Here is a 27,450-nt window from a genome sequence, read left to right as displayed (position 1 = left end):
CAGTAACTGTTAGTCACTAGTATACCTCACCAAAAGTCAGTAACTGTTAGTCACTAGTATACCTCACCAAAAGTCAGTAACTGATTAAGTCACTAGTATACCTCATCAAAAGTCAGTAACTGTTAGTCACTAGTATACCTCACCAAAAGTCAGTAACTAGTACTTCTCATCAAAAGTCAGTAATTGCTTTATCAAATGACATCTGAGATGGTCTCGGTTATCAGATTTGATCGTGTACACAGAATGGGAGGCCTAGGCAGACCTCGGGTGATCATGGCGAAATTCATTAATTTTAAACAGCGCCTAGATGTAAAGTCGCGGTCAAGCTCGCTAAAAGGAAGAAATTGCTTTATAAATGAACAATTTCCGTTCCGCCAGAAATTGTTGAGCAGCGTAAGGAGCTGATCAAAGTGATGAGGGGGGAGAAGAATAGAGGACACAAAACGAAAGTGGTAAAAATAGATTTGAAAATAAAGTTTATAATTCATTAAAACCCGTTTTGAAAACTTTATTGCTGCGTTTGTTTTGGGTTTTTTAAAACTTTCCAGGTAAATGTGCAAAATACCTATTCAAAAATTGTTATTTATAGAAACGAATGAAGGAATTATCGCCCTTTCCTATGACGTCATCTGAGACAATTGTAGTTGTTTAAGTATATTACGCCTCTACATTATCGTTTTAATTCCTGTGAGAAATGGCCAGTTTTAGCAGCACCGTAGGTAGTGACGGTGAAATACCGGAGATACACTCAACCTTATATGTTTGTACCTGCACCTGTTTCGAAACCATCAGATAGCAATATAGGCCTATATATGTGTGTGTTCGACAAATATCTCATCGGAAGTCTCCGAGGTCCATTGCTTTTAAGGAATGGAGTGATACGAGTACATTGACCCACTTAATTAAAATCCACCTTTGCTGGGCCCCTTTCTACAACTAAGCTTTGTGCATTTTAATCATATCATACGTTTATCATTCTTTTGTTGCATGCATTTATTTCTACTTGTATAAAGGTTGGCCTACTTTCCGAACACTCCATTCCTGAAAAATAATGGAGTGTTCGAACAAAAGAATGACGTCATAGGTGGATTTTAACTTGATCATGATGTAATCGCCAAACCATTGTTGGGTGAGCTCTTTGAATATGACATTGATTTTTGCATGTTTTATTGTAACTCTGAAGACCGTGGTGTTGATACCTTCGGGTGACAACTAAATGATCTTTGTAAATCCACAGGTATGGGGATTTGTAACGGTCTCGTGTTGAAGGTGATGAAAATGGTGGAATCGCGCTTTTAACCATGTAGGATTCACTGTGTTCTCGCGCAGAAAAAATGTTTCATTTTGATACGTAATTTACAAATAGGTGATTTTAACATTAATTTTGGTCTCACCACGCACCGATTCATTTTACTTTAAAATGTACAGACAATATAGAGGCTGTTGGTGTTGCAAGTCATGTAAATGCGTCATATGCTATACATGTACATGTATACAATAATGATCGGAAAATGCAGCAGATGAATGATATTCTTATGTCCAAAAGAAATGATTTAGAAGTCACCATTGATAACACAACACAAAACAGTATAAGTTTAGATGAAGATGTGAATGATTTTGTCTCTCAGATAAATGAAATATTTGCACCATTTTGCAAAACAGTTTTTATCTTGTACAAGTACTCGCAAGAAAACTGTTGATTCAAAGCCATGGCCTGATGAGCGATGTAAGCTTTTGTATGGTATTTATGTACAATCAATCACTTCGAACATTCAACCATGATCAATGTTCTGAAAATAGACAACAATTACTGATAGATAAAAATAGATATGAAAAAAGTGGAGTGCTTTTACAATAGACTAGAAGACCATAGAATGGGTTGCTTAAGGAAAAATAATCCGAGAAATTTTTACAACATTTTCAAACAAAGAGTAACTCTTCTTTGTGTGCAAATGACTTTTTTTTATCATTTTAAGAATGTTTTGTCTGTTGATAATGACGCCGATGCAAAGTTTGATAAAAATTCTTTAAGAATTTTTGAAGAATTAGATGACACTATAAGTGAAAAAAGAAATTGTTGAAGCTCTGAATAGAGCAAAGATGACAGAAGTGCGACTGCTGGACTATGACTTTTTGGAGCCAAGTAAACGTGATTGGAGAGTATCGAAATCTAATGGTACCTACTGATTGTATACTGACTTCAGAAAAGTGATTTCTGTCACGAAAACAGACTCATATCCGATTTTTGGAATCTTCACACCTGATTCCCAGAATTGATTATTGTATCAACAAATTCGGAAATGCAAAATTTGTCAGGAAATATGACCTGTTGAAAGGTTACTGGCAAGTGATATTAACTAAAAGAGCCAACGAAATTTCTGACTCCTGGTGGGCTTTTCCAGTAGAACGTGATGCCATTTGGCATAAAAAAAAGTTTCAGCGACCTTTCAGAGAATGATTAACCCCCTTCTGCATGGTTGATTGTTTGATGTTTTCCGCCACACTCAACAAATTTTTCAGTTATCTGGTGGCGCCCAGTTTTTGTTGGTGGAAGAGAACCCATATACAATGTACCTGGGAAGTGACCAACGACCTTCCGAAAGTAAACTGGGAAACTTTCTCACTTACTGGCGCGAGCGGGATCAGAACCCGCGCAGATGGAGGTGAGAGGCCGTGTGATGTTTAGCGCGATGTTCATTTTGTGGCTGGAAATTAAGATTGATATGCCTGTATTCTATATTATACGGGGGTAGTTTTGTTTTTTTAAATCTTTGCGCACGAAACGCTTAAAACTTTGATTTCTGGAGTTTCAGGGAAACTTCTTCCAATGAGTTACGTAATGATATAAGAAAAGACAGCAATACATTCTAGTCTCACCTTTGAAGCAATATGACACTTAAGGATCACATTGTCCTTCATCTGTCCGTGTCATTTATCACAATTTACAACTCTGTAACAGCACGTGGTAGATTCTTTATTTTAACAGGTTAATTTCTTGTGAAATGGCCATTAAATATATGTAGTCGTTTCTGATTTCTTTTCAAAGTATCACACCGGTAATTATTTTCACTATCTATTACTATAGAGGAAAAAAACAAATCATTAAAAATCAGTTTGCTAAATTGATGTCAAATAACGCAGTCGGAAATGTTCTATGTTTCATTCTCGTCTGTCGATTTTTTTCTCACCTGTCTAATTTTTTACACGCAAGCAAGACTACCCTCAAATCCACGTCTTTTTCCAAAATGCGTAAACAGCCTGATTGCACCTCAGGAACTAGTCTTAGCTACTAACATCAAATAGTTCCTTTGGAAACAATTCATTATGTCTGCAAATTACACATAATTTCCTAAACAGTGGTACAAAAATTAAGAGAAAAGAACAAAGGGAAATGAGAAAAATCGCGCATGAAAAATATTCATTCTTTTTTGCATGAAAAATATATATGGAACTACAATTAAGTTCATTTTGATTGGAAAATTGCCGGTGTGATACATTGAATGCGTCACCTGTGAATACAGAGGTTCTTAGGGATCACATTGTTTGTCGTCTGTCACAATACAGCGGTTTTTAGGGATCACATTGTTTGTCGTCTGTCACAATACAGCGGTTCTTAGGGATCACATTGTCGTCTGTGACAATACAGCGGTTCTTAGGAATCACATTGTTTGTCGTCTGTCATAATACAGCGGTTCTTAGGGATCACATTGTCGTCTGTCATAATACAGCGGTTCTTAGGGATCACATTGTTGTCTGTCACAATACAGAGGTTCTTAGGGATCACATTGTTTGTCGTCTGTCATAATACAGCGGTTCTTAGGGATCACATTGTTTGTCGTCTGTCACAATACAGCAGTTCTTAGGGATTACATTGTTTGTCGTCTGTCACAATACAGCGGTTTTTAGGGATCACATTGTTTGTCGTCTGTCACAATACAGCGGTTCTTAGGGATCACATTGTCGTCTGTGACAATACAGCGGTTCTTAGGAATCACATTGTTTGTCGTCTGTCATAATACAGCGGTTCTTAGGGATCACATTGTCGTCTGTCATAATACAGCGGTTCTTAGGGATCACATTGTCGTCTGTCACAATACAGAGGTTCTTAGGGATCACATTGTTTGTCGTCTGTCATAATACAGCGGTTCTTAGGGATCACATTGTTTGTCGTCTGTCACAATACAGCGGTTCTTAGGGATTACATTGTTTGTCGTCTGTCACAATACAGCGGTTTTTAGGGATCACATTGTTTGTCGTCTGTCATAATACAGCGGTTCTTAGGGATCACATTGTCGTCTGTCACAATACAGCGGTTTTTAGGGATCACATTGTTTGTCGTCTGTCATAATACAGCGGTTCTTAGGGATCACATTGTCGTCTGTCACAATACAGCGGTTCTTAGGAATCACATTGTTTGTCGTCTGTCATAATACAGCGGTTCACATTGTCGTCTTTCACAATACAGCGGTTTTTAGGGATTACATTGTTTGTCGTCTGTCATAATACAGCGGTTCTTAGGGATTACATTGTCTGTCGTCTGTCATAATACAGCGGTTCTTAGGGATTACATTGTCGTCTGTCACAATACAGCGGTTTTTAGGGATTACATTGTTTGTCGTCTGTCATAATACAGCGGTTCTTAGGGATTACATTGTCTGTCGTCTGTCACAATACAGCGGTTCTTAGGGATTACATTGTCTGTCGTCTGTCATAATACAGTGGCTTTTAGGGATCACATTGTCGTCTGTCACAATACAGCGGTTTTTAGGGATCACATTGTCGTCTGTCATAATACAGCGGTTCTTAGGAATCACATTGTTTGTCGTCTGTCATAATACAGCGGTTCTTAGGGATCACATTGTCGTCTGTCACAATACAGCGGTTTTTAGGGATTACATTGTCGTCTGTCACAAAACAGCCATCTCACAGATTTCAAGCCACAGTGTACTTGCCTTTGTATATAAGGCCTTCGTATTCAATTTGAAGATATGCGTATTGCAAGGATTTTGATCTCAATATCCTTTTGATCTTAATATCCTTTGATGTTAAAAAAAATACAGGTTGTTAAACTTTGTCCATTTTTGTACACACATCTATAGCTCTTGGCTTGTTTATCCAGTGGCGGATTTAAAGGGGAGAGGAGGCAGCCGGAGCCCCCCCCCCCCCCCCATAAATTTTCAAATTTAAGGTACATCGTGGTCTCTTGTTTAGAAAAATGTAAACGATAGGCAATAATTTCTTCCACTCTCGGAGAGATAAATGACAAAATCTTTCGATTTATTGAATAACTTTTATTGGAAGAACTTACATTTTTTCTAAAACCCTTAAAATATGCGTCATTTTATTAATTTCACCTTGATAGAAAATAATAAAAATGGCTACATATAGGAGACATATTTCAAGCCCTATAAAATCTGTAAAATCCAGGAGTTTCCGGGGGCTTCGCCCCCTGGGCCCATACCAACACTTCGACCTGTACTCACTGGGGGCCCTCAAGGCGGCCCCCAGACCCCCTGCCTCAAAAAGTTACACACACCCCTCTAACCGCATTTCCTGGATCCGTCCCAGCTACATGTATCTACATCCTATAGCAGTTTTATGCTTGGATCCTTTATTCATATGATGCAAAAGAAAGTATATCACTTATCGATGTCAGACTGATACTATCTTTTATATTCTATAACTCATGTATTGAGAATAATACTTTAAGTAAAATTCTACATCTCATGGCTGAAACAAAAACACCCTACAAAAGATTGTAACGGGCGTTTCTGGTATTGTTGTTCCTAGTGCAAAATGTATGGATTTTATTTTATTTCCAGAGTTAAAAGTTGAATTGTTTCTAGATTGGGTTTTTTTCCGCAAAGCCTACTGATCCATGCTATTCAGTGCGTAAAGATCAATCATAAACAGCCTACTAGTAGCTATTATTCATAATGCGATTTGACAATGAAATGACGAATCGTAAGTTATCAGTTTAGAATTAACGCATTCATCCATTGACAAAAACATATTTTATTCAACAATATTCAGACAAAGAGTCTCTGTGTGTGGTATTTTTTTTTTTTTTTTTTTTATTTTTTTTTTTTTGCTTTGTAATAATCCGATTGGTGCCTTTACAATAATCATTATAACACATGTTATAAACACCTCTAACTGAGACGAATATACTTACACAATCGGATGCGTAATATCTAACACATTCATACATCATACATGCCAAATACCATGCGAAACTGAAAACAACCGCACGTCTGTGATCTATGGAGAGCCAAAGAGTTCAATATTCTATATTTGTAATTATGTATTTGTTGTTACTAAATGCGCCATTGGTTCAATGTAGAAAAATGTTAATCGTTATCTTACATTTGTAGTACATAACGGTATATTCGTTATTTGAATGGCGTAAGATGTAAAGGAATGTAATGTCTGTGTATATGCGTAACAAGTGAATGCATTATTTATTCAATGTAAATTTGAAATTAGATCTTCGTCATCCGTATTTGAGCATTTGAACATTGCAGTTGCGAGTTACAGTAAAAAAAATTTGGTAATCCGTCCAATGATAGTTTGACATTCGAATTTGCTCATTCGTTTACTGCATTTCAACATTTGCTTGTTGTTTTACCATTATGACGACAGAGGGCGCGCGCTACATCGAATCTTTTGGGAAACAGACTATATACATGTAGAATCATATTGGAGGACCCGTTTATGTGACATTCCCTCGGAGCTATTATTTTCCCGGCCTTTCGAAGTCCAAGGTAAATTATTTTATTTTGTGCAAGGAAGATATTTTGATTTATTTTCTGTGAATGTAACTAATTCATAAGTATTAATTTGATAAATAACTCCAATGATAAAAAATACATCAAAAATGCATTTCAGAAATCACCCCAAATTCTTTACCAATTCATTCTTCATTCAATAATAAACAAATTTAATACTTGAAATTAATCGATTATTAATCAATTATAGTGCGTCCGATTATACTGATAATCAATCATGAAAAAATATTCCGATGGTTCATCACTACGACTGTTTAAAAGGTTGGACACAATTCCCTAACAGGGCAATTGTATCATGGGATTTTCAGTTGTTTCCCCCTCTATTCTCGTGTTTGCTTTGAGTAAAACATGAAGTGCAAGAATACTTCTGCATCCTCTAAATATTTAGAGTCTAGGAAGCGTATATTTACATATATGTACAAGGACTCTATATGTGGCCAACAAGGTTTATAAATAACCTCTAACATCTAGACTATGAAATAAAAAGATAATGTTTCTTTCTTTGCTTTAAACAGACAAAATGAGTGGTTTACAATAAAGAGGCTTGACAGAGGACAACTGGAACAATTTTTTTGACAAGAGAAAAGTATCTCAAATTAAACTATATCAAAATACCCCCGGTAATGTTGATTAATGATACATTTTTAACAAAAATATAGGAGTTTTGAAATTGGGGTGTCTGAAATTGAGTTAGCTATCTTGTGGAGAGAAAGAAGAAGGGGGTGATCAAATACGAAACAAGTGCTTGTGGAAATAATGTAAAATTCAAATCTAGGTCATGGTTCAGGCTACTGGTTTGATGGTCTGGCCTATTAAAAATTATGGGAAAATAGCCCGACTGGTCTATTACATAAAAACTTTAAATAAGTTACATTCAAGGTTGGCTGTCATTTAATGAAAACAACTGGTAAATGATAACTGATTCACTTTGTTTACAAATATAAAACCCATAGGCGTCGGAACCGGGGGAGGGACTTTTTTGCAAAGATAGACATAATACCCCCCCCCCCCCAAACGACGTAGAAACTTTTTTGTTGGTTTAGCCCCCCCCCCCCCCCCCCCCCCCCCCCCCCCTAAAATTTTACTGGTTGCCCAAATTTTCTTCACTCGCGAAAATGCGACTTAATTATAATCTCTTGTCGCAAAATTGATTTTCTGACCGTTTTACTCGCAACTTGGAGCACTGCTGATATATGTAATATTAAGTAATAATAACTAAAATGAACAATAACTTGTGCTTGAATTGTATATGATTATATGATAAAGAAACAGAATTTCTCTATTTATATTGCAAATTTACAACTCATGCCCAGAAAATTTGACATTCATATATAATTGAATTTTTCCTCAGAGGTAGTGCAACTAAATTTAACCACAAAAGATAATCTCATTTACCTTTTTCAAGTTGAACTCTATTTTTAGTAACAACTTTTTGCTGTAGCGCCCATATTCGACAAAGGTCAGACTTCAAAAAACCTAGTGCATAACTTCAATATATATACTTACTTTCTGCAAAGTTTCAAGGTTGTACATAAAAAACTGTAGGAGTTGATTTCACAAAATTTCCCCAACCGCCCGCCCGCCCGCACTTCACAATACTATAGACCTGATATGCACTTCGTGCAACCCGGCCAAAAAGGAAAGCACTAGGTCTACTCATATTCCTATACTACATGTGTTTAGACCCACCCAATTCGCTTATCATTATCCATGAAGGAGTGAAAGATTACAAGTCATGACGAAAACTGCTTGTTATATGGTTTAAAACCACAAGCACCTGAAGTATAGACTCTATACTATCTCCCTCCTCATTTTTTGTTGTTTTTTTTGTTTTTTGGATTACCTGTCTATCCCATCCCAATTTCGATTTATGTAATCGTTTCACGCTTTTGTAAGCTTTAGAGATTGGTCTTTTACCGGTAACAGGAAAAACCGCCGCTAGTTGATTTGGTCGTTCCTAATAGATTATATAGGGAAAAAAGAGGCGCAGAACCCTAGTTTCTGCTCATGCGTAGGATTTTTGTCGCTTTAAGTGGAAGCGGTGTTTTATTGCTTTTAAGAGTGACCAAATCCACTAGCGACAATTTTCCCTGCTAAACCTGGTGTAGCAATGAATCCTGGCGCCAGTGAGAGGCGTCGCTAAAAATAGAACTAAATTGCGGTACCCTTGAAATTCGACTCTCGAATAATTAGTCTCGAGGAGAGTGATGATTGATATAGATGTGTTACGTTATCAAAATAAAGAATTATGATTCCTTGATTGTTTTAGACAATCGAACAATGTTGTAACATTGAATGCTTTGCTAACATGTCCTGAAAATACTGTATTCTTTCATTGTTTATTAAGATCGAGATAGGAATTCATGAAAATGAAAGCAGCATATCCACCGTGTACAATACCACGAGGCAGAAATTTCGGGTGACTCCGGGTCCTACGTGAGGGTACGAATTATCCTTCTGCGCATCGAAGCCGAAGGAAAACGATCAACATACGGTAAAAGGTTTCAGCATATACCACATATCACTCATTTTATTACTGCTGTCAAATGCCATTGCACTAAATACGGGGCCTACATGTAGTAATTATGTTAGTGAAGGCACACATCAACATGCATGCGGAACATGTGACCAACCAGTAAACTGGAGCCAACATGGCTTAGTTTGTGATACCTGTAATCAATGGTACCACAGGGCATGCCAGTCAATGACATCAGGATCATACCAGCAACATGTAAACGAATCGGCCTTAGCCTGGGACTGCATCATGTGTTGGTGTCCGAACTTCTCAACTTTCTGTTTTTCTATGGTCTTCAGTACCAGTAATAACTTTAGTGCTCTCAGTGATCTACCAGAGAGCCCGGGCTGCGACTCAGCTATGCGCGCCCCCTACACACTTCCACCCCAGAAAGAGGAAATCATAACCACAGTAATGGGAAGGATAAGAAAAATCTAATACTCTTAAATGTTAACTTTCAGTCAGTTAAAACAAAACAGGGAGAATTACTCAAACTTATCGAGAGCACAAATCCTGGTGTAATCTTTGGAAATGAAACTTGGATTGACCACTCTATTAAAGATTTACAGTTTCTACTGATGGGCTATACTACCTATCGCAAGGACAGAAATCTTAGCGGAGGGGTGTAATCATTGCAGTTAAAAATTATCTTCTCACTTCATCAGTGCCTGAATTCGATCCGGAGTGTGAAATCGTGTATTGTAAGTTAAACCCAGTTGGTCATCGTACAATCTATTTATCCAGTTTCTACAATCCAAAAAACAGTAATGAAGAAGGCCTCCTAAGTTATTACAAAAGTATGGAAAGAGCATGCAGGGTAAACAATGCAGTTATTATGTCAGCAGGGGACTTCAATCTGACTTAGTGGTAACGAACCATCCATCCATTATCAACAGGGTAGATACCATGCCTGGTATTTCAGATCATGATGTAGTATTTGTAGAATTAGACGTCATACCAGCTAGAATACAACAACGACCTCGTAAAATACCATTATGCGGAAAGGCAAACTGGGACGATATCAGGAAAGATATGAAAGAAGTATTATCTGTCATTGAATCCATGAGGGACGGTGCACTTTTAACAAACAACCTTTGGAATATTTTTAACAGGCACTGGCAGGAAGTATCAAGGAACATATATCATCCAAGCTAGCCAGGAATAAGGATAGTAAACCATGGATTACACGAGATGTCCGTAGATCGATAAGAAAAAGGAACACGTGTTATAAGAGAACGAAAAAGTCAAGAAATATAAAGGATGTTAACACCTACAAGGAACTAAAACGAAAAACACAGCAGGAGATACGACGCTAATATTGGAAGTATATAGACAACATGATAACATCAGAACCAGATGATGCGAAACAAAACAGAAATAAACGTTTCTGGACTTTCATCAAACATGGAAAGTCAGACGGTAATAATATACCACCCCTAATAAGGGACGGTCTTCTTCACCAGGAATCAGTAGACAAAGCAAATATTCTAAACAAGCAGTTTTAGGAAGCCTTCTCGGAAAAAGTGAACATCACAGTTGAGGGGTTTTCTAAGCGATGCAACATGAAGGGTGAATATCCCAGGATTGAAGACCTAGACATAACAGTAATGGAGTCCTTAAGTTACTCAAGGGGCTGAATGTAACCAAAGCCCCATGACGAGATGAAATATCACCAAGGGCCTTTAAAGCTAACAGCAGTGTCACCGAAGTGCACATTAATTTCCAGAATCGACCGAAGCTGAAAGTGAATTTCCAGACATGAATTATGAAGGACTGCTCCGAGATTCGGTGAAGGCGTCAGTCCAAATATTCAGCCAAGCCGAATCTCAGCCGAGATTATTGGAAAATGTGCCCCGAAGCCGGAACTCCCTGTTTGTTTACAAATTTTTGTTTCTTACCTTCTGTATTTTAGTATACCGATAGAAGGCCAATCTCTAAAGCTTATAAAAATTGCGAGAAACGATTACGTAAATCGAAATTGGGATAGGATACACAGGGAATCTACACAATTCGGAGAAATTGTCGCCGCAAAAAAATCAAAAAGGGTGTGTGGTGTCCATACTTCAGGTGTCTGTGTTTAAAACGTGCCACTTACCAACAGGCTTCTCACAAATAAAATAGGCCTTAGCGTCACATGGTAGATCATTGAATCTTCCTCCCTCGTACATAACGGCACAATTTTCATTACCACCCGCATTATTTGGCTCGTTCGCCCATTTCCTGCCAAATCATTATTGTGTTAAGAAAGACAACTCCATTTTCATGTATACTCGTTTTTGAATCTGCTTAAATTGTTAGTATAAGATGTTCATAATTTACTTACAAGAGTGATGGATCCGGAAGGGCATTTTCTCCGCTGAATATCCACACACCCTCTGCTTGTTGATCAGTGAGGCCGGTCCACCAACCGCCCCCGGGTTTCTTCTGCAGGGCCACCTGGGACTCCACGAATGTCTGTTAATATCCATAATGAGCGTTCGAATCTACAGACCTCTGACGTTTGAACTGATGCCCCCTTTGACCCACCCCTTTTAATCCGAAAATCAACACTAATCAAATATTTCCTGAAAATCCGTGGATTCTATGTTTCTTGCATTTATGCCGTTTTGCATCGATATCAAGCTCTTAAGTGGCTCAGTTCTACGAATTAAATATGAAAGGTGCAGATAACGAACAGTAATCAATCTCATAACTCCTTTAAGAAAAACATAATAGAGAGTTGGGCAAACACGGGTCCCTGGATATACCAGAGGTGAGATCAAGTACCTAGGATGAGTCAGCATCCCTTGTCGACCGGTCACACCCGTTTTGAGTCCTATATATTAAATATATAACTCATTGTGATATAAATTCTTCTAAGCAATCAGGAGGTTCTCACTTTGAACGGGATTTTCGAGTAAAGAAAAAAGCTACCATGTGCGTGGGTAAAACGCAAGATTACGATACTGGGTAGTTTGTCAAAGTCAAATAGGTACATGTATGTATATGAAGAGACAAATTAAGCAACATGTACACCCCACCCCCAAATCTACTGTTGACAGGGGGAAAGTGTAACTTGAAAAATGTTACCTTAACAAGTAAGGTTCCCCTGATTACTGACAAAAATCTGTTTCTCACTCTTATATATTTAATCCAGTAAGGCCAAAAATGTGTGTTTACAGTAAACTGTTGAAAAAAAGGGTCGGTATGTCGGATTTTAGGTCACCTGAGTCAGTCGGGTGTTTAGGTCACCTGAGTCACTCGGGTGTTTAGGTCGCCTGAGTCGCTCGGGTAACCTATTGCCGTTGATCTTCGTCGTCATGCGTAACAATTTTACATTTTCACTTCTTGAAAACTGAGCATCTCTATGGTAAGAGGAATATAAATTGTGAAATTTATTACCTTAACACCCCGGGTCCTCATGGGCGTGGCCAAATTTGTTAAAAAGACCATATTTTCACAAATCTTCTATACTCCCACAGATGTAGGAGAACAACTAAATGCATAGTTATGGTGTTCATGAAGCCCTCAATCAAAATTGTGAAATTCATGGCTCCTGGGTCAGGGGTTGAGGTCCTTGGGCAGAGCCAATATGGTCATATAGTGAAATGTACTACTAAATCTTATAAATTATTCTCTACTCCCATATATATTTGACAAAAGCTAAATGCATGACTTTGATGTCCATGAATCACCAGGGGCAGCTCCAGGAATTGCGATTAGGGGCGTCTTTATGCCCCCAGTGGGTCCAGGGCGAAGTCCTAGTGGGGGCCCAGGGGGCAAAGCCCCAAGAAGCTTTTGGATTTTACAGATTTTATAGGGCTTGAAATATGTCTCCTATGTAGTCATTTTTACTATTTTCTATCATTTTTGATAAGGTGAATTAATAAGATGACGCAAATTTTAATGAATTTTGGGGAAAATGTAAGTTCTCGCAATAAAACTAATTCAATAAATCAAGAGATTTTGTCATTTATTTATCCGAGAGTGGAAGAAATTATTGCTTCTTTTATCGTTTAGATTTTTCTAAACAAGAGCCCACTTGAAAGTTTTAGGTGGGAGGGGGGGGGGCTAAATTCGCCACTGATCTCTCTACCCAAATTGTGAAAATTCATGGTTCCTGGGTCAGGAGTTGAGGTCCTTGGACGTGGCCAATATGGTCTTATAGTGAAAAATGTTATAAATCTTCTCTACTTCCATACACATTTGAATAGAACTAAATGCATGACTATGATGTCCATGAAGCTCTCAACCTAAATTGAGAAATTCACGGTTCCTGGGTCAGGGATTGAGGCCTTAGGGTATGAACAATATTGCCATATAATGAAAATGTATTAAAACTTGGAAAATCTTCTCTAATCCCATATATATTTGAAAAGAACTAAATGCATGATTTTGATGTCCATGAAGATCTACTTAAATTGAGAAATACGTGGTTCCTGTGTCAGGGATTGAAGCCCTTGGGTAGGACCAATATGGCCACATATGAAAATGCATAAAAATCTCATTTATCTACTTTCACAGTCATGGAAGATAAACTAAATGCATGGTTTTGATGTCTTTGATGTCCTCTTCTATAATTATGAAATTCAGGGACCATGAGTCGATTTAGACTTCCGGGGGTGTCAATGTGATTTTTATGCTTCAAACTTTTATTTTTCCTTCTTCTGTAATTGAATAGAAATTGTATGTATATTTTGAAAGATCATATACATGTTCACAAAAGACTCCATAGTGTGACTTAAATGCAAGGTACTCAGGTGACCGTTAAGGCCTGTTGGCCTCTTGGTTTTTGGTGGGTTTATTTTTTTTGCTATTCAGTGTATTATTATTTGTGTACTTGTTGTATAACTTGACAGTTTAAATAACCTCACTAACTGTTAGGAGTGGTGTTATCTCAACTTTACATAAATTGTTATTTAGTTGGTTGGCTACGTTTAATGTCTCGCTCGAGAATTTTTCACTCATATGGAGACGTCACCACTGCCGTTGAAAGGCGCTTATGCTCGGCACTTACGGCCTTTGAGTAGGGAGGGATCTTTATCGTGCCACATCTTCTGCGACACGTGGACTCAGTTTTTTGTGGTTGCCCCATTTCGTTGCAATAAGTGGTACTGTGGACCTATTCTAGCCCGGATCCCCATGGGTTCTCTAGGTTGAAGTCATAATATTGGTTAAAAATAACTATAAATGCCGAGGGATTTTGGAATGGTGCAATAACACTTATTGACTCCCTCAGGTGGACACATTCTTTGAAGGTCAGAGATAAAATACTCACCGTTTTGACTGAACCCCCATTGTCGAAACTCGCCATTTCTATAAAAGTGGATTAATAGCGGGTTAGGTTCCGGAAGGAGACGAAATTTCCTGAAAATTACCGGGTATATATTTTCCGAAGAAATAGTTTAGGGTCGGGGCAAAAATATAGGGTCGGTCGGGTCACGGGTGTCCGTAAACACAATTTTGGGCCTAAAACTGTAACTTAAATGTTTGATAAAAATGGAATCGGATATTGAAATATTGATAAGACCTAGAATCTACGAATTTTCAGGAAATATGTATTCATAAGTTTTGGTTCGCACATTAATAATGGGTGGCTCAGAAGGAACATGGGTTCAAAACGTCAGGTTCTTGTGTTCAAATCCGTTGCCGGAAAATGTTATCTTTTGGTATTTTTGTTTCCACACTAAGAATTTGATTTCATTTTTGTATTTGATCAAATAAAACTCGCCTTTTCGTCCTTGGAGTCGATGGCTAGATAATTAGCTGTGACCCCGGCGTCTGACGCCAGATCGTTACACCGCTGGTATACATCTTTCCATCGGAGTTTGTCAGAAGATGTAGCGTTACTGAAATAGTAACACGACTTTCCATGCCCGACCCATTGGCCAATACACGTCTGAGATGCTTTCAAATAAAATTTTAACAGGTACATCATTTGATCTTAAAGTTATATTTAGACATGCATACTGGTTTTCTGGCATCTAAGTTTTGTCATATCCCAGCACCAAATTGTAACTGCCTGAGGTGTCAGTTCGAATGCTAAATCAGTGATATTGTTAGACATTCTATTATCATATAAATTCATGTAAGGGATACGGTATCTATATATCAAGGTCAGCAACATAACTAGTAGTTACATATATCATGCACATGTGTGTACATGTACATTGTAATGACCGTCAATAGAGCTGTACGTAACATGTCTTTTCGTTTCATTATACTATACTAGCTACAGAACTGTAGCTCTCTGTGAAAATATTGGGACAGATCAGAGAGCTACAGATCCACCCCTTATAAAAACCTTCGATTTACGACACACAAAAAACATGCGCAGAGTTGAAGCCTCATATTGTTGTATTCTTGTATTGCCGTCTCAGAGTCATAAATCTGATAAAAACATTCCAAACATATTTTACTACTATACTTGTGTCCAAGCATACCTTCAAATATTCATTAATTTTTTTATATTAAATTTATGAGACGGCGATTTGAGAATACAACAATATGAGGCTTCAACTCTGCGCATGTTTTTGTGCGCTGTAAATCGAAGGTTTTTATAAGGGTGGATCTGTAGCGCTCTGTTCTGCATCAATTTTTTCTTCATATATGATGGCCTATGTTATTTTCGTCAAACATCTTGTACATTATATATTGTACCCAGGTGTGTTTACCGGAGGACAGGTGTGTTTACCTGATGACAGGCGTATTTACCCGAGAACAGGTGTGTTTACCTGATGACATGTGTGTTTATCTGATGACAGGTGTGTTTATCTGATGGCAGGTGTGGTTTACCTGAGGACAGGTGTGTTTACCTGATGACAGGTGTGTTTACCTGAGGACAGGTGTGTTTACCTGATGACACTGGGTATTCACAAATGTATCCCAGATGAGCCTGACAATCCAGATCATTCAGAACGCCGTCCCCAAACATCTGAGCACAGTCCTCGTTTGACGCGTAATCATTGGGCTCGTGATTCCAATTTCTGATGGGAAAAAAGTAACAGATGGGTATTATATATTCATTGAACCGAATCAAAATCATTGCAAAGGAAAAAACATGTTTTTGTAAGCACTAAACTGTAAACTAACTTCTAATGCAGATGTGTGCACTATGAAATGTGTAAATATTGCACGTATTGAAAGTAAAAGCAATCGCTTTATTGATCTGATTTGGAATGCTAGGTGGTTTAGGGGGTGGGGTGAATTTTTATCTTCGCCTGTTGGAGTACAATGTAAAGTTTTTTATACATATAGTCAATAAAAGCTCCGTACAGCGGGCTTCTCCACGTCCTTTGGTCCATTATACAATCATCGCACTACCCATTATCACGACAACAGTACAGATAATTTTTCAAGGGCTGTGACCAACCAGGTGTGTCAAAAGAAATCGAAAATAAGATTTGTATGCAAAGTTCGTCTGATCAATCTGGATTAAACAACAGTCCAGGCGACACCAATAGGATTATTGTTGACAACAAGTTATAGCAGTTGGCCATTTAGCGCCAAATCGCCGGACTTTAGATTTAGGACCTACTGGGAAAGTGAGTGCGCAGCAAAAGAATAGATAACCAGTGATAAGGGGGTAATTTCCCCCCGATGAATAGCAATTGTTTGACCACCTTCCATAGAACCATCAGCTCTGAATATTGAATGTTTATAAGGAACTGTGCATAAAACTCATTAAGAAATATAAGTGTACACACCTTCGATGTTTGAATCTATATAATTGTATTTGTAATCTCAGTAAAGACATATTTCTGTGATATTTACAAATCTCTGTTTTGGTTATTATTGATTCCAGGGTTGTACACTACCCCGTTATATTTTCATATTTCTCCAGAATCCGACTTCAAATCTTTTTTATTTCTTTTTAGGGATAAAATATTGCTCATTTGTTGAATTCTACCATAGGATGAAAGTCTTGAGCAATAAAAAATTGAATTGATTTGATTTAAGAATTCTTTTTTGTGGCCTCTTGGTTATAAGCAACAACATAAACGAACTTTACTTACTAGCATAGTCGGAAACCCACGGTTGATTACGCTTCGTTCCTCTCTCCATTGCCCGTGGGTCCTTTCATTCCTACTCGCTCGTTTTCATGAATAAATATTTTAAAATATCGCCCAAGCAAAGTAATCGTTATATGAACGGGGCTCTTCTGTTTTTAAAGGTAGAATCAATTTAACTTTGCTATCACAAGAATTGTATACCGAAATTGGGCTGAAAGCGTCTCGTTGATTGGACAACTTCGCTCACGGTATACGATGAGCGCCCAATCAAATTGCCTCATTAATTATTCATGAGAACGAGCGGGTGGGAATGAATGGACGCACGGGTGATGGAGAGAGGAACGAAGCGTAATCAACCGTGGGTTTCCGACGATGCTTACTAGTTGTAATATTTGTAAATAAATTTCTAAAACTGTTTACAGTGTGAAGTATTTTAGAAATACAAGAACAAGTACTGTGTAATGGATGTTGTATCATTCACGTAGCTCTTTCATCTAATCTTACACATAATCTTTAATGTACGGAGAACCATCCTGCCACAGCCAGGTTCCTTCGTGGTGATCGTCCCCAAGACCTGTCCAGTAACCCCGCCCTCCATTCATATCTTGAACCATCAGCCAGGACTGAAAGAAGTATGTAGGAGTTACTTATCAACCAGGACGGAAAGAAGTGTGTACGAGTTACAAATGTACTTATCAGCCAGGACGGAAAGAAGTGTGTACGAGTTATTCATCAGCTAGGACGGAAAGAAGTATGTACGAGTTACTTATCAGCTAGGACGGAAAGAAGTATGTACGAATTACTTATAAGCCAGAACTGAAAGAAGTAGTTATTGGGAAAAGAGTACCAATTCATTTCCCATAGACCTCAATGTTAACCTTTGGCCCTCTCACTAATTAACTATATCGATTTTAAATAAATTACCGCAAACATTTCAATGTTCATTCCAAGTGTTGATATAAAATGACAAAAAATATATAGGGTCCCGTGCCTTTTATAGGCCATATTTGTACTTTTTTAAAACACATAGCAATCTGCAGTAAATTACACACTTCATTTTAAGCACACCCCTACCATGGTAATTTCCTCAGTCATTTCTCGATTTTGTACGCTAATTTTTCATCCTGACAATTAATTTGAACCTCTATAATATTTCTTTCAATTCCAAATAATTTCACTCTTGATATTAGCCAATCACGCAACACCTAGACATTTATACCTCCGCTCAATCTTGGGTAAACTCCGTCCGGGTTACGCATACGGGGGTTTGGTACTCTCATTCCTATTCCCAACATTCCATTGAGTTTTTCTTAGAACATAATTTCGGGAGGTCAGTCACACTAAAGGGATATTTATTTATTTGTTTTGTTTGCCCCACCATACCTCCGGGAATCATGATTTGAACAAACAAATCTACTCCATAACAGGAAGCTTTCGTGTAAATTTCAACTTTTATGGCCAAGTGGTTCTTGAGAAGAATTCTAAATGATTTTTCCTATATATCAACATATATTCGCATGTAAAACTTTGATTTCCTATTGTGGCCCCAGGGACCATAATTTGAACAAACTTCAATCTATTATATGAAAGGTGATGTCAGGAAGCTTTCATTCAAACTTCCACTTTTTCTGGCCAGGTGGTTCTTGGGAAGAAGATTTTTAAATGATTCCACCCTAGTTTTACATATTCGTGATTATCTCCCCTTTTAAAGGGAATGGCCCTTCATTTGAACAAACTTTAATCTCCTTCACCAAAGAATAATTTGTACCAAGTTTGATTGAAATTTGCTTATTGGTTCTGGAGAAGAAGATACTCCTATATATCAGCATGTAAAACTTTGATCCTCTATTGTGGCCTCACCCTACCCCCGGGGACCAAGATCTGAACAAACTTGAATCTACCTTATACCGGGAAGCTTTCGGGTAAATATCCACTCTTATGGCCCAGTGGTTCTTAAGCAGATTTTATAAAGGTTCCCACTATATATTTACATGTAAACTTTTGATCCCCGATTGTGGCTCCATCCTACCACTGGGGATCATGATTTTAACTAACTTGAATTTCCACTATGCCAGAAAGCTTTTGTTCTAATATCAGTTTTACTGACCCAGAGGTTTTTGAGAAGATTTTTAATTGACTCCACCCTAGATTTGCATTTTCGTATTATCTCCCCTTTAAAGGGGAAATGGTCCTTCATTTGAACAAACTTGATTCCCTTCACCTAAGGGAGTTTTGAACTAAGTTTGTTTGAAATAGACCTGTTGGTTCTGGAGAAGATGATTTTCCTATATATCAGCATGTAAAACTTTTATCCCCTGTTGTAGCCCCACCCTACCCCCGGGGGCCATGATTTGATCAAACTTTAATCTACTTTATACCAGGAAGCTTTCAGGTAAATTTCTACTCTTATGCCCCAATGGTTCTTGAGAAGAAGATTTTTTAAAAAGATTGTCCCTATATATTTGCTGGCAAAACTTTGATCCCCTATTGTGGTCCCACCCTACTCCTGGGGGTCATGATTTTAACGAACTTGGAATTTTCACTATGTCAGACAGCTTTTATTTGAATTTCAGTTTTTCTGGCGGAGTGGTTCTTGATAAGAAAATTTTTTAATGACCCCACCCTATTTTTACATTTTTGTCATTAATTTCCTTTGAAGGGTTAAAGGCCCTTAATTTGTACAAACATGAATCTCCTTCACCAAAGGATGATTTGTACCAAGTGGTTCTGGAGAAGAAGTCTAAAATGTGAAAAGTTTACAAACGGACAACAAATGATCAGAAAGCTCACTTGATCTTTCAGCTCAGGTGATGAGTTTTAAGACGTTTTTTGAAAATATAAAAAAATTCTAAATAAAGACGCATATGGTAATATACAAGCTTGAATTGTAAAGGTATATGTGCTTTTTAATGATGATATAAATTTAATGAAAAATACCATTTTGGATTATTGCTCAATCTGATCGTTAAAAGTTATTGTATATGAATTCAACCGCGTTAAAACATGTCAAATAATTTGTTAACTTGCTTCAATTTCAAAATTAGGGAAATTTTATTCATATTGATAACAACTGTATATATGAAAGGTGAAGATAACGAACATTGAACAATCTCATAACTCCTATAAGCAATACAAAATAGAGAGTTGGACAAACACGGACCCATTGATATACCAGAGGTGGTATCAGGTACCTAGGAGGAGTAAGCATCCCCTGTCGAACGGTCACACCCGCCGTGAGCCCTATATCTTGATCAGGTAAACGGAGTTATCCGTAGTCAAAATCAGTGTGCCAATAACGGCCTAACAATCGCCATGAAACACATCAGAAATCATTTGAGGTAGTTTTCACGCATAAAATGATGACAAAATCAGACACGACATTTGATGCAATATAGATGTACTAAATACCACTCACATGCTGGTTTCTGTCGTCGATTTTTAAGAGATCCGCGCCTGCCTTTTGACATTTTTGCCGCGCATCACTCCATGTATATCCTTGACCGTTACCAAATAGATAGCATCTGTCTTCTGCCCTCTTCCAAGTTCCGCATCCGAGATCAATATAGTCTAAATATTTTAATATAGAATTTGAATCATTGAACTCAGAAGTAAGTTTAAACAGTCTTTTAGACTTTATTTGAAAATTGTAATGAATTGAAGCTATTATAGTTATATATTGAATATTATTAGAATTCTTCACAATCTATTACATATGAATATTTTACCATACAATATTTCTGCGATTTTCATTCAAATTTTGATACGAAAATAAATGCCTTTGAAAATTTGTTGTGAACGCAAGAGCTTGTTCTACGTATGATCAGTTGTTAAATTGGGACAGGCTCTGACGAACAAGTTGATGTCACATGGATTTCAACAACCTCGTTTAAAGTCAGCATTTGGCAAATTCGATGATCGTTATAACGATCTAGTTTAATAATGAATGATAAAAGAAAAATATTAAAATAAATAAACGTATCCAGAGACATATATGTAATATCTGTGTCTGAAGAATCTAATAAGAATTTTTTTTTTAATTTTAAAAGAAAATGAACAAAACAAAACTAGGAAGAATTATTTTAGCGCACTAAAACTCATGTCTCCCCTTCCATTTCCCATAGCGTTTACATTTGTAAGGATACTCTCTTAAGTAGAGTTAGGATACATACACGTAACAGTCACCTGTATATATGTGTTTCAACTACAGGTAATTGTATCGCTTGGGTTCGAATTTACTATTAAAGAATTCTTTAATAGTAAATTCGAACCCAAACGATACAATTGCCTGTATTTTCAACCAAGGTACAGTGTTGTGAACATATGATAGCAAATTAAATTTACCAACATACCAAATATCTAAGGCCTACGTAAAAGACTTATTTTACCTTTACATGAAAGGTCAAAGTCAAATGTCATCAAATGTGGTACGCGATACACTGTCTTATGGTATACAAACATGCCAAATATCAAACGCCTATGTCAAAAGACCAAAAAAATTATGGCCAAACAATTTTAATATAAATGCCTTTGGACGCTTTTCAATAAATGATTTGGAGAGAATGGAAAATTACAAAACCTGTTACTGAGTTTGCCTCGCAGACGTAGAAAGCTCGAGTGGCACATGTGACGTCATCAACTGATCCCCCTGCCGTCATGATGGCACAATTTTGATTTTCAGAGGCGTCGGCACTTGGTGCTTTGTCCCAAGTTCTGTAATCATATTAATAGATCACATACATCAAACTTCACCATGAGATCAAAATAAAACAAACGCAAAGCCGCGTTTTGAAACTGTCTACGGACGTTCTTTTATTGATTCGTTCCGTGACGTAGCTAAGTGGGGGATATATCATTGAGCCTTCAGGGTAAGTTTCATTTAACGTAGCGCATTATTTTTTTTATCCCCGACTCCACAAGATAAGTAAACTGCACCAGTAATAAATGTCCAGCATGAGGGTAGGGATTGTATCTATAGAACTGATTTAAATTTGCCACGATGGTCTTGCATTTAATTTGTGTACGGTTTCTATGGAGACTATGAGCTACGGATACCGTGTCATTTTTGCATAATAAGGCTCTGGTAAAGAGGTCAGGTTAAATCCGTACGATACATGTATCTGTGAGAAAATTGTTCGAACCTAATTATGTAATAGTCCATGTACAATCTTATTTCTAATCAAGTTTGCCTCTGTAATGAAGTTTTGATATTCAACACCTTCACAAATACGGCAGGAGAAGGGACAGGGAGCGTCTGAGACCTCCCCCACCCCCCACCCCCATATGAAAGCTATTATTGGAGGAAAATTCTGTATTCAAGGAATGTCTGAGTAATCTAATAAACATCATTTTCTTATTCAAAGCTAACATATTACCCAAAAAAATCACAAAGTAAAGGGCGGTACAAGAATACATGGGTCCTACCCAAATTCCTCCGCCATTTTTGTTTTACTTCGCCATTGCTGTTCATTAAGGAATAATTCAAATGTGGTATATTCAACCTTTTTAAGAAATAAATGAAGTTGTATTCTTGTGTGAGAGAAACGCAGAACCCCAAGACAGAGTGGTATTTCAGAACATGTCGGTAAACAACTTACATTATCGAGGAATTGTATGGCGATTCGTCTTGCCAAACATACGCTCCTTCTTTCAGCCGGTCATTTAAACCCGTCCACCATGGAATTTGTATATTGGGGTTTTGACTGGACAATGTAAACTGTATGGAGGCCTAGGCATGAAAAAAGCTGGATGAAAGAACATCACAAAGGTTGACGTACTCTTATAAAAGAATATGAAACAACAATTTTCTGTCACGTTAATTAACGCATGCCCTGCAACTTGTTGAGAGGTTATATATTATGTAGCGAGTTACATTACTTCAAGTATTAGGGAAAAGAGCTTTCTGGTACCGTATAATTATGTTTTAGAATCGTGTTCAGTCTACGGGTGTTAGTTGCGCTAAACGCTTGGCTGGTAAACGCCTTTATGCTTTACATCACTATGACTGCGGGATAAGATTTTTGAAAATTGGCCCGGACAAATTCATTATTGAAAATTGGTCAATTTTTACCAGGTTTTTTTTTGTTGCCCCACCCCGCTCCTAAGGCCCCGGGAATGCAGGAGTCCTACAATTACAATTTATGCCCCCCCCCCATGTCCCAAAGATGCTTCATACCAAATTTAAAAAGAATTGGAGTATTAGTTATCAAGAAGATGTAAGATAAATCGTGGTATCTTATTTAAAAAATGTACTAAACAATAAAAAAAAAACAATAATTCCTTCCACTCTCGGAGAAATAAATGACAAAATCTTTTGATTTCTTGAATTACTTTATTGGGAAAACTTATTTGTTTCCAAAAACCCTTAAAATTTGCGTCATTTTACTAATTTCACCTTATCAAAAATAATAGAAAATAGTACAAATGACTTAAATAGGAGACATATTTCAAGCCCTATAAAATCTGTAAAATCCAGGAGCTTCCGGGGGTGTTGGCCTCAAGGCGGTCCCCAGCCTCATAAAGTGGCGCCACCCGTAACCGCAATTCCTGGATCCGCCCCTGATCAGTGTGCCAAGAACGGCCTAACAATCGGTATGAAACAAGTCAGAAAGCATTTGAACAAATGATAGCTTATATTGGTAAACTAGGTCGTTATAACGACCATAGAATTTGTGAAATGCTGACTTTAAACGAGACTGTTGAAACCCCTGTAACCTCAACTTGTTTTTCACTAACCTGCCTCGCAATTTAAAAATCCATCGTACGCAGAACAACCTCTTGCGTATCGAATCAGTTGAGAGACATAAACACCATATGCAGGTGACAATGGAATATTGCTACATAAATATGGGAAGTTGACGATGGAGAAGCTGAAGTCATCCCGTTTGTCATAAAGTTGAGATTTTAATTTATGACCTATGTTCAAAAAGATATCTTTTCTTTGTAGAAATTATTCTTATGCTCAAATTGATTTTTCCATAGCCTCTTTAAACATGATTAAACATAAATAGACGTTCACTTTAACTTTGGGGTAGTCCTTAGCTGTACAATTTTAGTTGTTGTTCATAGATGTATTCATAGATGAAACCTGCAGGTTCAAATAGTATGTATATTGCAGAGTTCTCGAAATGTAGTTCTGATGTATTAGATATATCAAGATTTTATCAGTCATAATAATGAAATATACTGTGAACTTTTACCGGTCCGAGGAAATTTTAAACAGTCAAATCCTTCGGACTGGGACTGGTAAATTTCAAGAACACTGTGTTGCATCATGACTCTGTAAAACCTGTACCTGTTATCTGTGCCGCTGTATGGATCAGCTGGTTTGCATGATTACCATTGTCATCTCTAGGAGAAGGACTAGTGATTATTAAGAGCTTTAAACCAGCCTGGGTGACTATTCAACAAAATCATGTTCAAAACATGGACTCGCCTACTGAATCTCTCCTTAACAAATGATCACTAGTTTTTCAGCTTCGAGATAAATTTTTGGTAATAAACCCTGCATACGATCATATACATATAGGTTAAAAAACTCGAACCAAATTATAATTTCTATGAACCCCAAAAAAATAATTTCAGAGTACTTGGTTGATCGAGGCAACAAAACATGTAAGAATGAACATTACTCACCACATCCATATAACTCTTCACGGACAGTAAAGTGGCAGCAGCATTTGTATTGCGACATTTTGTTTTGGCTCCTTGCCAAGTGAACCGGTCGTTGACATTGAGGGGATTACTGACGTACAGGCACACATTCCCATTGGTAAACCAATGTTTCACCTTGCCACCATTCTTTGGACACTGTTGACCTGAAAATATTTTCATAAACTCAATAAATACATAGTTTGTGAAATTCATGCGTTAAAATATATTTCGATCATTAGAAATGGACATGAAAGATCCATCCCCCCTCCAGCCCCTCCCTCATTCCTGATCCCACCCTGGTTTGCCCAACTCTTAACTCTGTATTATTTATTGGGATTTCTGAGGTTGATCACTGTTAGTTATCTTTGCTTGTTCATATGTCCTAATTTTCCCTCCCCCTCCCTTCTCTTGTCCTCCATTTTCTTGTCCTTCCTCTCCCTTCTAGATCTCTTGCCCTCCCTCTCCCTTCTCTTGCCCTCCCTCTCCCTTCTCTTGTCCTCCCTCTCCCTTCTCTTGCCCTCCCTCTCCCTTCTCTTGCCCTTCCTTCTCTTGCCGCCCTCTCCCTTCTCTTGCCTCCCTCTCCTTTCTCTTGTCCTCCCTTCTCTTGCCCTGGTTCCCTTCTTTTGTCCTCCCTCTCCCTTCTCTTACTCCCTCTCCCTTCTCTTGTCCTCCCTCTCCCTTCTCTTGCCCTCCCTCTCCCTTTTTTTTGTCCTCCCTCTCCCTTCTTTTGTCCTCCCTCTCCCTTCTCTTGTCCTCCCTTCTCTTACTCCCCTCCCTTCTCTTGCCCTCCCTCTCCCTTCTTTTGTCCTCCCTCTCCCTTCTCTTGTCCTCCCTCTCCCTTCTCTTACTCCCTCTCCCTTCTCTTGTCCTCCCTCTCCCTTCTCTTGTCCTCCCTCTCCCTTCTCTTACTCCCTCTCCCTTCTCTTGTCCTCCCTCTCCCTTCTCTTGCCCTCCCTCTCCCTTCTCTTGTCCTCCCTTCTCTTACTCCCCTCCCTTCTCTTGCCCTCCCTCTCCCTTCTTTTGTCCTCCCTCTCCCTTCTCTTGTCCTCCCTTCTCTTACTCCCCTCCCTTCTCTTGCCCTCCCTCTCCCTTCTCTTGCCCTCCCTCTCCCTTCTTTTGTCCTCCCTCTCCCTTCTCTTGTCCTCCCTCTCCCTTCTCTTGTCCTCCCTCTCCCTTCTCTTGTCCTCCCTCTCCCTTCTCTTGTCCTCCCTCTCCCTTCTCTTGTCCTCCCTCTCCCTTCTCTTGTCCTCTCTCTCCCTTCTCTTGTCCTCCCTCTCCCTTCTCTTGTCCTCTCTCTCCCTTCTCTTGTCCTCTCTCTCCCTTCTCTTGTCCTCCCTCTCCCTTCTCTTGTCCTCCCTCTCCTTGTCCTCCCTTCTCTTGTCCTCCCTCTCCCTTCTCTTGTCCTTCCTCCCCTTGTCCTCCCTCTCCCTTCTCTTGCCCTCGCCCTCCCTCCAGTATATTTATACTGCATTCCCTGCTCAATTCCCTTTTACTCTCTCTTCCCAAATGATCATAAGTTATGTTTCTTTGTTCATTAAACCATCCCAAACTGAGGAATCTTCCATACCTGGCGAGACTGTGTATTGACAAATGTATCCATATTGATTGTTGCAAAAATCGTCTGAGAAACGACCATATTGGTTAATGGCCCCACAGTCTTGGTCATCGGCGTTGTCTGGTTCGTTCTTCCAATTTCTATGTGTGACAATAAGAATTTGAAAAGAAAATTAATATGACATTCAGATGCTTCGTGCGTTATACATGTATACTTATTTCTATAGAAATATACTAGTATCTTTAAAAAGAATTATCATAGGAAAAGAGGTTGTGTAATTCACATAGTTGTGGTTCCGGTTTGTGTGGTCCACGCCCAACCACCATTGGAGGATTTCTGCAGACCCATGTACCAGCCTCCCGTCTTATATATTTGATTTGTCTCGGATTCTATGTTTACCCAATCCTGCAACAGCATCAATTTAAAATCATACATAGATAGTCTCCATTATACATCAATGGGAAATATCTCCTAGATTAATCCCTTTCCTGTCTGTTTCTCAAAAGAATGGTTTCATGGGATGCATTACTTTATCTGATTGAAAGTCAAGTTCAATATATCAAACCAAAAAAGAGACCCACAGGCCTTATCGGTCACCTGAGTATTAGCTAAAAGTACATGTATCACTAGCCCCATGAGCTATGAATTCTAGAGAGAGAAAAAAATCCTGTTTTGTATATCTAAGCTAAATTCTAATATTAATCAATCAAGTATAAAACAAGATGTGATATCCCTGAAATGTGAATGTTGGTGAAAGTCTTTAAATACTCTAGTTTATTAATATTAACACGATATGACTAATTCTAATTTGGACCCATCCTTTAGTCAAAATCCTGAGGTTGCGAAATGAACAATTTTGTACACCCTTTTCTGCTTTTCTTAAATATGCATTTTATTTTTATACCGTATCAACACGTCTTTCAAATGATGAAAACAATAATCGATATAATT

The 27,450-nt window shown here is 38.0% G+C and overlaps 1 protein-coding gene across 2 annotated transcripts in view; it reads right to left on the bottom strand.

Annotated features, from left to right (window-relative positions):
* LOC125659804 (macrophage mannose receptor 1-like) overlaps positions 1-27,450 on the bottom strand; it is a 46,542-nt gene that overhangs the window by 1,309 nt on the left and 17,783 nt on the right. For both annotated transcript variants that reach the window (XM_056148758.1, XM_056148759.1), the window contains exons 4-14: positions 26,783-26,904; positions 26,512-26,639; positions 24,927-25,108; positions 22,889-23,019; positions 21,871-22,004; positions 20,710-20,861; positions 17,799-17,917; positions 16,138-16,268; positions 15,014-15,189; positions 11,627-11,757; positions 11,399-11,523 (exon numbers count right to left, since the gene is read on the bottom strand). In XM_056148758.1, coding sequence (XP_056004733.1) covers positions 11,399-11,523; positions 11,627-11,757; positions 15,014-15,189; positions 16,138-16,268; positions 17,799-17,917; positions 20,710-20,861; positions 21,871-22,004; positions 22,889-23,019; positions 24,927-25,108; positions 26,512-26,639; positions 26,783-26,904 — 1,531 coding nt within the window. The remainder of the gene's footprint in view (positions 1-11,398; positions 11,524-11,626; positions 11,758-15,013; positions 15,190-16,137; positions 16,269-17,798; positions 17,918-20,709; positions 20,862-21,870; positions 22,005-22,888; positions 23,020-24,926; positions 25,109-26,511; positions 26,640-26,782; positions 26,905-27,450) is intronic.

This window comes from Ostrea edulis, chromosome 9 (assembly GCF_947568905.1).
Source record: "Ostrea edulis chromosome 9, xbOstEdul1.1, whole genome shotgun sequence".
Taxonomy (NCBI): Eukaryota; Metazoa; Mollusca; class Bivalvia; order Ostreida; family Ostreidae; genus Ostrea; species Ostrea edulis.
The sequence above is the reverse complement of the archived record's forward strand: the minus strand, read 5'-3'. Positions and strand labels throughout refer to the sequence as shown.